The sequence below is a fragment of the Narcine bancroftii genome, chromosome 2, assembly GCF_036971445.1.
Source record: "Narcine bancroftii isolate sNarBan1 chromosome 2, sNarBan1.hap1, whole genome shotgun sequence".
Lineage (NCBI taxonomy): Eukaryota > Metazoa > Chordata > Chondrichthyes > Torpediniformes > Narcinidae > Narcine > Narcine bancroftii.
The window spans coordinates 245466555-245478975 of NC_091470.1; the positions used below are offsets into that span (position 1 = coordinate 245466555).

Below are 12421 nucleotides of genomic sequence, written 5' to 3' on the forward strand. Positions count from 1 at the left end.
TCCTACAAGGTGAAACAAGGCAGTGTCATCAATTGCGATGCATCTCCTCTGGACAAGCTCAATATCTTCTATGCTCATCTCAAAATAGAAACCTATGAAGAACCTTCACGAACCTTCACAGCCCTTGGTGACTCTTGTTCCACTCGAAATCTGAGGTGAACAGAACATTCAGGAATGTCAATCCTCGGAAAGTGTCTGGCCCAGATAGTGTACCTGGCTGGGTTCTTAAAACCAGTGTAAATCAACTGGCTGGCAATTTTATGGATTTTTTACAATCTCTCACCACAGTGGCTGGATATCCATACCTGCTTCAAAATGGCATCCCTCTTTCAGGTTCTCAGTAGAGCAAGTTGATGTGCCTCAATGACAATCGGAAGGTGGCACTAATGTCTACCATGATGAAGTCCTTGGAGAGATTGGTTATGAAGATCAACTCATAAGTTGATCCTTAGGGGTCCTGGACCCATTTCAGTTTGACTATCATCAACAACAACCAATGGCAAATGTCATCTCACTGGCCCTCTGCTCTGTGCTAGATCACCTTGATCACAGGAACACATATGCCAGGCTGTTGTTCATTGACTGCAGCTGCACCAGGCTGATATTCATTCTCTACAGCTTGGCATTCAGCACCATCAAACCAACAAAACACATGACTGAGCTAAAGGACCTGGGACTCTGTCCAATTCTCTGCAACTGGATCTTTAACTTCCTCATTGGCAGATCATAATCAATGTGGATCTGAAACGTCGTCTCCTCCTCTCTAACCATCAGTGCAGGGAACCCCAAAGCTCCTTGCTTCATCCTCTATCTATTCCAGGTACGCATATGACTGCATCACCAAGATCCTGCAACTCGATCTACGATTTCACTGATGACACCACTGTTGTTGGCCGAATAACTGGAAATGATGAGTCAGAATACAAGAATCTGGTTGGGTGGTGCCAAAACAACTATTTTGCTCTCAAGGTCACCAAGACCAAGGAGGTTATTCTTGATTTTAGGAAGGAGAGGTCGAGGGACTGTGCACCTGTCCACGCTGATCAAAGGAAATGGAGAGAGTCAGAATCTTCAAGTTTCTGGGAGTCCATATTTCAGAAAACCTTTCCAGAATCCAGGACTTTGAGTCAACTGTAAAGATGACACACCAGCATCTCTACTTTCTAAGGAATCTGAGGAGATTTGGCACATCATTAGATTCTCGATTGAATTTCTACAAGTGGACTGCAAAAAATATTCTGGCTGGTTGCATCACAGTCCGGTTTGGTAATTCAACGACTCAGGAATGCAGAAGGCTACAGAAGGTAGTAAATATAGCCAGCTCAATCACACACTCTGACCTCTTATCCACTGCACATATCTATCTAGTAAGTAAACATTTTGGTGCATACGTACATTGTACAATATATATATACATATATTGTACAATGTACGTATAAATATATATATATAATAAGCTGAACATCATTATTACGTGAAGTGACAGTAATAAAAAAAGTTTAAAAAACAAAAAGTTTCAGAAAGCTGGCTGTAACAATAACACTGATATATTTAGGTAAAAATAGCCGAGAGAGCTTTGAAATGAAAAGTTCCCAAATCATTTAATAGAAAATAGACTTAGAAAAAAAATGTGAGAAAAATCTAGGATTTTTTTATTCCTTTGGCATTGAAGAAAGATGACACGAGAAACAGAAAGAAATATGAACCGGCACTCCTTCAAATGCTCCGAAGTTAAAATGCCCAGGTTAACATCCACAATTTGATTAATGTGTCCTCAGCAGTATATTTGAAGCCAAATTCAAAAATCAATAGATATATGTTGTTTGAAAACACACACAACAAAAGCTTCCATCCACCTATTAATGTGGGTAGCTCAAATATTTTGAGCTTTATACTTTTTCATCTCCACAGACTGATCAACCCGTCTGAACAATATTCTCAGAAAGCAGTTTATTACCCACTCCATCAAGTGATCAATGATTTCATTAATATGACAGATCACAAAACTGTCATATCATTGATATAGGCTTGAAAGATGATTCCAGTTTCCTGCCACATTTCCACTGTCTGCGATCCTCACTGGCAGCTTGACTCCATTCAATATTTTCACAGACACAGAAAACTAAAAATCCATTTTCAAACCAATTTCAATTAGAATCCGGAGTTGTTATCACAGGTGCAGCAGAATGGGTCTGTAAGTGGAAAAGGCATCTGTCCATTCTGAAATGAAACCTTATCTGCAGTCATAAAGATGGCTGAGGACATCCTATCTGTAATTTACTTTTTATCCTGTGTTAACTTAAGCTTACTTCTGTCATATGGAATTCTGACTATTTTCTGTTAGTGGGTAATCTAAAGGTTTAAGGAGTATATGTGAGTCTTGATCTCTTCTGCATGAACTTTCCTTTGAGCATTTATCCCCCAACAAATTTTAAATAACTGAAAATTATGCCAAAGGTCAATGCTTTTTATTTTACATAATTTTTTGCAAATTTCATTTCCACTCAAGTATCACAAATCTGAAATAAATAACAATCTTTTTTAAAATGTAAAGCATAATGTGCTGTCTCCACCCATTACATTCCTCCAGATTTTCAATGGTAAGGACTGGAACATCAGTGTTTCATTAATTCCGCACCCAAGTGCTGAGGCTTTTCTCTCATCTCCTCCAGTCTCCTTTTGCAAATTATCCCATGACGGTGGATTTATTCTCTCAAAGACCCAGACTTTGCAAAGCAACAAAAGAATCAGAAGACTTTCTGGTCCACCTGCCTGGCAAATGATGAGGCAGAGAACAGCATCCCCCAGAGAAACCAATCAAACTATTGTGTGGCACAGTCAGATCTTTTCAACTGTCAAACTAGGAGAGGTGGAAAAGAGATGAAAGAACTTGAGATGAAGCTACCATTTATAGAAAGATACAGGATTGGTCTCCTAAGATTTAATAATTGGGATAGTACTCAACTATATAAAAAAACCCAGCATGCATTAACCACTTTGCAGCATACCTCTCTGAATCAGGTATATTCAATGAGTTTGAATAATAAATGCTTAAAGCTTCCGAGGTCCACTTACAATCCAAAACCATTCAGAACAAAAATTGTGCTTACTTTAAAAAAAATCTAAACTTTGTAAGATAAATGCAAAAAATATATATATATTTAGGGACCAAAATTCCAATAATTTCTGTGAAACTAAAGTACTATTAACAAAAAAAAATATTTTGACTGGTATACATTTCTATCGCAAAATGTCTGTACTCCAAACAGATAAAAGCTATTTTTTTTTAAATGCAGATTCTGGAATGTTTCTTTTTCACTTGGTTAGGTGGGTAGATTGGGGGGAGGGGTGGGGGGAAGAACAAGGTTGGGGGATGGAGAGTGGAGATGGTTGCAAGAAAGGTTTCCTTAATAGGGCTAAAATCTGTCCCAAAGGAATCAGAGATCCTTATCAGATGCTGTGGATTGGGTTTCATGGCATTCCTGACTGCCTTGTATCATAATGTAAGCATCCTTCTCCGGGCCCTTCAGAATATTAAATGTAAAGCTCTCCATGATGATCACTGCCTTTTTTCAACTCTGACCCATACAATGCGACTCACATATTACTTCATTCTGACCATGAGGCCCATAAATGGGTAAAAAGTTTCAACACTCCTTTCAAAGCAGCACTGGCTGAAAAATACAAGCTATCACTACAACAGGAAGTGTTTCTAAAAAGAGCCCCACTGCTTTTTTTTATTGCCACCCCACAATGAATTTTTTTGTTCCCTCTGACTAAACTCTACAGATTAAAGAATTCTAAATAAAGGAGAAGGAAGGAGATCCGGTGAGTTAGAATTCAACACAATGTTTGGGGGACAATGAGTGGCTGAGGAGAATGGTGCTAGGGTGAAAATGTTAACAACTCCATTTCCTTTGGCACACTTCAAACTCTGCAGTATCACTTTTTGTACAATTTTTTTTTAAATCGAGAATGTCCATGTGCCTTTGGAACACAGGATGATTTAATGTTACAGCCAAATCCTTGGCAATGACGTAGAGTTCATTATGTCACTAGACTCAATTATTTTTTATAGAATCTTACACATTGCGAACCCATCACTGAGATTCACTTCATGTTTCAAAGTTCTGCTCATTAATCACATAATACATCCAAAAAAAATTCACAAACAGCAAAGAGTCAGCATTCTATGAAGTTGGAAAAATAATTCATCGGCAGTGGGCACATAAATATGTTTACATACATTGTGACATTCCATCAGGTCCCAAGTACAACCTCAATGCAGAGGCAACCAGAGCGGAAGGTAGCAGATTAAGTTGAAAAAATTAAGAATACTTGCACAGATGCTTGCATCATAGGCCATTCAGCCAATCATGTCTGTGCCAGCTCCTAAAAAGAACCATCCAATGCATCCCATTTCCCTAAACCTTGCCTATGTCCATTTAGCAAATTTCTTTTTAAAAGTTGTTCTGAAACTGCCTCCCATTCTTCCAGATTATGTACAACTCTGCATTATTTCTTCCCTTTTATGTAACTTTCTGTAATCTTTTGTGAAACATTTTTAAACTGTGACTTCTGATTACCAACACTTATTAATGGAAATGATTTCCTCTTATTAACTCTACAAGATTGCCTCGTGATATTGAATAGTTGTATCAAATCGTCTCATAAACTTCCTGCCAAAAAGAATCACATCGTCCCTCATCTCTGAGCCACTCGACGTATGCAAGACAGACTCCAGCTGGGCAATCAGATGCTGGTTACTTTAGTACTTTGTTTTGAATTTAGCATTTTATAAGTAGACCCTGGACTCAGGACTCTACTATGCATTAGGTCAATGAAAAAACTCTAAGTTAGGCCACTTCATAGTATAAGTGCTATCTTCACTCTTCCTATCCATGCACATATCAATAAGAGACACTCACCCAGAGAAACACCTACAAACTCAATGACACAGAATCTAGACATCACATTCCAATGCACTCTTTAAAGGAGGAAGGAAACTCATTTTGCAGAAAAATGCAATTGGCTGCATATCTTCACAATTACTCAGCCGTCAAAAAAAGTGGGGGGGGGGGGGGGAAATCACATTAAATCTCGTCAATTACAGAGAAGCTTTAAGTGCAACAAAACCCAGCAGTGAAAAAGAAAAATTGCTCAATGGTAGGCTTATAAAAGAGATTACTTTAATTCTAAATTCTTCTTCCTCCACCCACCACCACTTTCTCAAAACAAACAAAAATCCAGGTGCAGATGATCCATTCACAAAGAATGCAGTGAACAAAACTGCTGCTCACACTACTAGAAAATCCCCATACACTACATCACTTACCATTGGATGTAGTACTGGAGGCTATGGCTTTTTCACTGACATCTGTGCGATGAGATCCCTTTACAATGGAATTTTCTACTTTTTTCTTTTCAGCTGCAGTAGTGCTGTGCGACTGGGCATCCATGCTGACTTTTCATTCCTTCAACTCGTAATAGCAGCAAAACTAGATGGAAAATAAAAGCATTCTTCATGAACTGAGATTTTTAAACTAACATTATTTTAAACTGAAATCTACCACTTTGCACGAAAGAAGGCCTCACAGGCCTGCTGATGGCATGTTAAAATGCCTGCAAAATTAAAGCTTATTAGTGTTACATCGCAGACCAGCAGCAATGGAAATTCACCAAGGCAGTGTTATAAAACACTATTTAATTCGTAACTACTAACAATAACACACGAGTCAAATCAAAACCCACTCTGTGCAAATGTGCGTGTGCAATACCCAAACAATTTCAACAAAGGAACAATTCTGGAAAGTCATTCCAAAGTTCAGCCTTAGAAATCCATTGTCGAAATGCAGACTTTTAAACTGATGCACAAAAGTAATCACGAAGGAGATGGGAGAGACTGAGTAACTAGACTGCCAAAAACTCTCAAATCCTCGTCAAGTTTCTTCCAGAGAAATATCCTTTTGTACAACTCCCTTTTACCTTGCATGGGGAAACAAAACGCTTGATACCAGGTACAGGTCAAAGTGTCATTTTCTTGGGACAAAGTGGGATTCAATAATTCCCCTGTCAAGGAGAATCAGCTGAACTGTCCATTATCACTCCAAGTCATTCCTGCTCAGTGTTTGATGAAATGGCAGCTGGTCATAAAGTGCTGTTCCTTCAATGTTCCACACACAGGACTCGCTCACCACCTCTGTCCCTGGAAAAAGCACCCAATGTCCTTTCTCCTCTCCAAAGTGGTGAATTTGGATACAGCTTGTACAAGCTGGTGCCACCCAGTCTCTCCAAAACTGTGAATGGTTGCAGCCTGTATGAGCCCTTAAAGTGATACGAGCTTTCAATTCATTTAGTGTGAGTAAAATTGGTCTTACTGTAGCGGCGGCTACAATGCTCCTGCAATAACATATGCAACCAGACAGGTTGAGCTCAGTGAGCAGACTAGTTTATTGCAGGCTGCTGGGCTGCACTGATACTCCCAGCCCAGACCTGGCTGAGAACCGCGCTGGAGGGCACTGACATCACCCAGGCATCACGTGGTCCCCAAGCACGGGTTTCTGAGCCCCGAGCTGGAACGAAGGGAAACCCCCGACGGTGCCATTTTGGCGGGCTGCTCCGCCGCGTGGCTTACAAGCGGGGCCAGTTCGCCTGCCTTGTGGTGAGCCACCTCACAGCCCCCCCCCCCCATGAACCGGTGCCAATGTCTTTTTTTGCCGGGCGGCCTCGCTTCTTGGGCTGGGCAATGACCACAGGCTCGGTGGGATCGAGGTGCGCTGGGTTCAGCCTGTCCATGGTAAATAGCTCATGCCTGCCGCCCAAGTCCAGCGTGAACGTCGAGCCGGAACGCTGTATAAACCTGTACTGCCCCTCTTATGGTCGCTGCAGAGGGGCCGCGGTCGGGCCCCACTGAACGAAAACTAATTCCACGGAAAGCAGCTCACCAGGAACGTGATACGGGTGGGTGCCATGCCTGGGCAGCGGTAGGGGTTCGAACGAGTCCAAGCATGCCCTGAGGTGAGGAAGTAGTCCATGCGGCGACCGCTGGGTATAGTGAGGCGTGTTGACGAACTCACCAGGTAGTGCCAGCGGTGCACCGTAGACCAGCTCAGCTGATGACGCCTGCAGATCTTCCTTGGGAGTGGAGCGGATGCTCAGGAGCACCCAAGCAGTTCGTCAATCCAGTCGGGGTCGGTGAGGCGGGCCATGAGCACTGACTTAAGGTGGTGGTGCAGACATTCGACCAGTCCATTAGCCTGTGGGTGGTAGGCCGTGGTGCAGTGTAGCTGTATCCCCAATCTGTTGGCGAGCTGTGCCCAGAGCGCAGATGTGAACTGGGTACCCCGATTGCTGGGGAGGTGAGCCGGGACGCCGAAACGGGCGACCCAACCACGCAACAGGACTCGGGAGCAGGAGTCGGTGGAGGCGTCTGGCATCAGGATTGCCAATTGTAGCGGCAGCTACACTGCTCCTGTAATAACACATGCAACCAGACGGGTTGAGCTCAGTGAGCAGACTAGTTTATTGCAGGCTGCTGGGCTGCACTTATACTCCCAGCCCAGACCTGGCTGAGGACCGTGCTGGAGGGCGCTGACGTCACCCAGGTGTCACGTGGTCCCCAAGCATGGGTTTCTGAGCCCCGAGCTGGAAGGAAGGGAAACCCCCAACGGCGCCATTTTGGCTGGATGCCCCACCGCCTGGCTTACAAGCGGGGCAGGTTCGCCTGCCTGGTGGTGAGCCGCCACATTACAATCATTTCTATTACTCTTACAACCAATGGAATGTTTAGAAATTTTTTCCCCAAAACAGTATTCATCATAAGTGATAACACAGCCATAACTTTTCCGACACCCCGACTGTGGCTCAATTTAAAACAATTTGTATCTCAACCCTAAAATACTGAAAGAAATGCCGTATAATTTGACGTACAAGTTGTGAAACCCCAAAAAAACTCTCAAAAAATGGGGGTCGACTTATCTGCCAGATACACTTTTGAGACCTTAAATTCAGCTCAAAATCCAATCCATGTTGATCCAGCGTGTAAGTTGACCCATGAAAAACCAATATGGCATAGAAATCGACCAAAAAACCCAACTGCAACAGACTTTCATTGAGATTTTTATTGAAAAGAACAAAATTTGAATGCTTCAAAATTGCTCTCATCATCATCGTCTGAAGCAAAGATGGCGGAAAGCACATCCACACTCTCACTGTTTAAACAGTCATCATATGGGTTCCAGTATATATCTGATGAGGAGGTTTCAGCTTTGTTGTCAGTTTCCCACATTAAATCATCTTCCATGCCATTAATTCCTCAACAGATACAACACTTTTTAAACAATTTTATCACAGTTTCTACTTCAACTTTGTTCCATGCCTTGAGCACAAAGTTACACAGCATATCAAATGATGTAGCACGCATTGTCCCTCCTTTTGAAAATGACTTTTCTGCACTCAACATCCAAGTATTCTATTCCTTGTGCACATGGTCTTTGAATGGTTTGTTCAAGCAGACATTTTTTGAGAGGTTGTAATATAGATATCAAACCACCCACAATAACTGCCATGTAAGTATTATAAAGTGCTAATCTACTTTTAGTGTTCTCAGTTAAATTGCTACGAAACATATCCCAGACCAACAAACTTTGTTCTATGCATAAACTGCCTGGCCACCTGTTCCACACATTGTCTATGCATAGTTTTACACCATTTTCATTCAACCATCATTTTTCATGAAAATATACAAAAATACCTGCAGGGAATTTCATTTTTGATTTAATTTTGTGTTTGAAGATAACCATGGGTCTTAACTTTGTCCCATCAGCCATGCATGATAACACCACCATAAATCTGGTCCTTTCATGGCCTGTACTTCTGGTTTGCACAGTTTTAACACCTTTCCATCCCACTGTTCTCTTGCCTATCATGCCAAAATTCATGGGGGTTTCATCCAGGTTCCGATATTTATACCAATGCAAACTGGTGTTTCTGCCAGTTCCGTATAATAAAATGGTGAAACTAACAACTTTATGATCAAGATCTTTTGGTAGTCTCTGTGCAATTTTTGTTTTTTGTCATAATACCAGATTTTTCCTGTTCATGAAACAATTGCACCAGCCGACTATAGCCTGAAAATCTTTTCTGAGGTCTGAGTGCGACTTTGCGCACTGCAGTGCAAATGTTCTTATTTATTTCGGATGACTATGTAGCAATCTTGCCTCTGTTCACATACCCATTTTCCATATCTGGAGTATGAGTGATTCCTTTTCTTAACCAACATTGCTTTTTTTTGGTATTTTTCTTAAAATCTCTTCTTTCTTCCTCCAATCTCTTATCAACTTCTCATATACATCAAATGTTCTTGAAGCAGCACAGTTATTGGTTTTCTTGGCCATTTCTATAATTTTCAACTTAAAACTTGCTTCATATTTTTGTCGCGAGTTGCATTCTGTTGATGGACCCTCCATGATAGCCATCACCTTCAGCCAACGCCTAGGAGTTCAATCCCCGCGATATTTTTCTTTGGGTGGGGGGTTGTCAACATATGCACCAGCCAATGTGCAAACTCAAGCCTCCAAAAATTTGTGTTGACTTATACACCAGATATACCAAAAAACCCTTAAAATGAAGCTAAAAAATGGGGGTTTACTTATGTCAGTCGACTTGTATGCCAAAATATACTATACTTCATCCAGATGATGTAAATTCATATTTATACTCATCAACATACATTGACTTTCCGCAAGAAAACAAAAAAAGCTCTGACATTTCAGTCAGCAAATCAGCGGTTTTTGTATTTCTAAATAAGTATGAAAGCCAGAGAATCAAGAGGGGATTGGAGTATAGGAACAGAGACACCCTTCTGCAGTTATACAGGGCCCTGGTGAGACCCCACCTGGAGTATTGCGTCCAGTTCTGGTCTCCAAACTTGAGGAAGGACATACTAGCTATAGAGGGTGTGCAGCGCAGATTTACAAGGTTAGTTCCAGGGATGGCAGGGTTGTCATATGCAGCAAGGCTAGAGAAACTGGACTTGTATCCATTGGAGTTTAGAAGGATGAGGGGGGACATGATTGAGGTATACAAAATCATCAGGGGGATAGACAAGGTGAAGTCTGATTACTTGTTCCCAATGATGGGGGAGACGAGGACTAGAGGGCATAGTTTAAGAATACAGGGTAGGCCCTTTAGGACGGAGATGAGAAAGCATTTTTTTACCCAGAGAAGTGTGAATCTGTGGAATGCTCTGCCACAGAGGGTGGTAGAGGCAGATTCGCTGACTATGTTCAAAAGAGAGTTAGATATGACTCTTGTGGGTAACGGAGTTAAGGGTTATGGGGATAAGGCTGGAAAGGGGTACTGATGGTAATGATCAGCCATGATCTAAAATGGCGGTGCTGGCCCAACGGGCCAAATGGCCTACTCCAGCTCCTATTGTCTATTGTCTATTGACTATCCTTTGAGTACTAACCATCACAAGAATTTCTCTCTGTTTAAAAAAAAAAATAATTAATTTCTATCAAAAGTTGGACACCTTAAAGATATCTGACAATCAAAGCAAGGCTGGCACTTGGCAAATCTGCAAAAACTGAGGAATCAAAGCTTAATTGAAGTTAAAAGTATTCCATCAAAACCATGCATAAAACAAATTATTAAACAATATAAAAGTCTGTAACTACAAATGAATGCACAGGTTTTGAGAACAGAGATGGAATAACTGAAAGAATGGATCATCTGTTCACAGTTCCCAAATATGTACTTGTAGTTTGGGGAGGATGGCTGCTGTAAACTACCCTACTGCAAGTGGGTGGTATGAGAATTGGCAGTTGTTAATCGTTTGCAGAGAAATAAGGAATAGGTTTGATGGCACAGCCCTGAAAGCCAGTTTTGGCTTGATGCACTAAATATGTAAACCTCTGAAAAACAATCATGTGATTATAAAATGGTCAAGAGTGAAAAATAAAAACACAATGTTGGAGAAACTCAGCATTGTGTTTTTACTTCAATCTTGGTGTCTCCAGGCTTTTGTGTTTTACCTGAGGTGAAAAAAATGTTACCTTACAAGAAAGATTGGATGATCTATTTTTGCTTCTTTGAACCGTGGAGACATGGCATCAAATAATGAGGCCTATTTCTTTAAAATGATGGACCAGCAAGTTGATCATGATGCAGAATTTTTTTGTCATATGTAGAAGTACAATGTACAATAGCACCGAAATTCTCACTTGCTATAGCCATACAGGTATGCAAGATACGCCAACCACAACTGCACAAATTAAATTACCATAATATTCCAAGTCACAAAAAATTATACAAAAAATTGATATATATGTTCACATTTGCAGTTAATGCAAGAAATAGAAATAGAATCAGAATTTATTGTCATGAACAAGTCACGAAATTTGGTATTTTGCAGCTACATCATAGCGCAAATATTCATATTATAACCATCTTACAACAATTCTACTAAAATTTAAAAATAAACACAAGGAAGTATCTATGGTTCATTGATTATTCAGGAATCTGATGACAGTGGGGAAGAAGCTGTCCTTGTGCCATTGTGTGCTCATCTTTAGGCTCCTGTACTTTTTTTCCCCTGATGGTAGCAGACTGAAGAGTGCCTGGTCTGGGTGATGGGGGTCTTTGAGGATAGAAGCTGCTTTTTAAGACAGAGCTTTATGTAGATGTCCCGATGGGATGAAGTCTGGAGCCTGTGATGACGCAGGCTGAATTAACAACTTTATGGAGTTTATTCTTCCCCTGAAAGTTGGTGTCTCATGTATCTTGATCAATATGGTTTATAGTGTGAAAAATAAAACATTTTTTTAAAAAAGTTAGTGTCTCCACACGAGGCAGAGATTCAACCAGCCAGAATGCTCTCCACAGTACACCTGTAGAAGTTTACGAGGGTCTTTGGTGACATACCTAATGTCCTCAAACACCTCACGAAGTATCGCCGCTGGGGAGCCTTCTTTGTGATTATTTCAAAGGTGTCGACAGATTGTACGCGGTTCCAGAGAAGTTCAAGGTTTGGGACATTAGGAAGCTGGAAGAGTATTTACGGATGGAAGAGGAAAAATATTTTTTTCACCCAGAGGGGTATGAGGGAGATAAAACTCATCGTTTAAAAGGCTGAAACAGGCAGAGCATTTAAAATACCTGGATATGTATTTGAAGATCCACTGCATTCAGGACCATGGATCAATGCAATGAGGTGGATGTTTTTTTTTAAATTGCATTGGCAAAATGGGCTGAATGGCCTCCTTCTGCATCATAACTTTACTAGGAATTTATAATTTCATGATCATTGATCAGACCTGAAGAAAACTAATCATGACACCTGTAAAGCAAACAATGCTTTATTCCTTTGTCCATTGTTTTAAATCTAAATTGATCAACTTCGCTTGTCCTTTCTTTCCTG

At 40.9% G+C, this 12421-nt stretch overlaps 1 protein-coding gene across 2 annotated transcripts in view; it reads right to left on the reverse strand.

Annotated features, from left to right (window-relative positions):
• LOC138755194 (transcriptional activator GLI3-like) overlaps nucleotides 1-12421 on the reverse strand; it is a 469347-nt gene that overhangs the window by 385896 nt on the left and 71030 nt on the right. For both annotated transcript variants that reach the window (XM_069920695.1, XM_069920694.1), the window contains one exon: nucleotides 5336-5498. In XM_069920695.1, the coding sequence (XP_069776796.1) occupies nucleotides 5336-5459 (124 nt within the window). In that variant the 5' untranslated portion in view covers nucleotides 5460-5498. The remainder of the gene's footprint in view (nucleotides 1-5335; nucleotides 5499-12421) is intronic.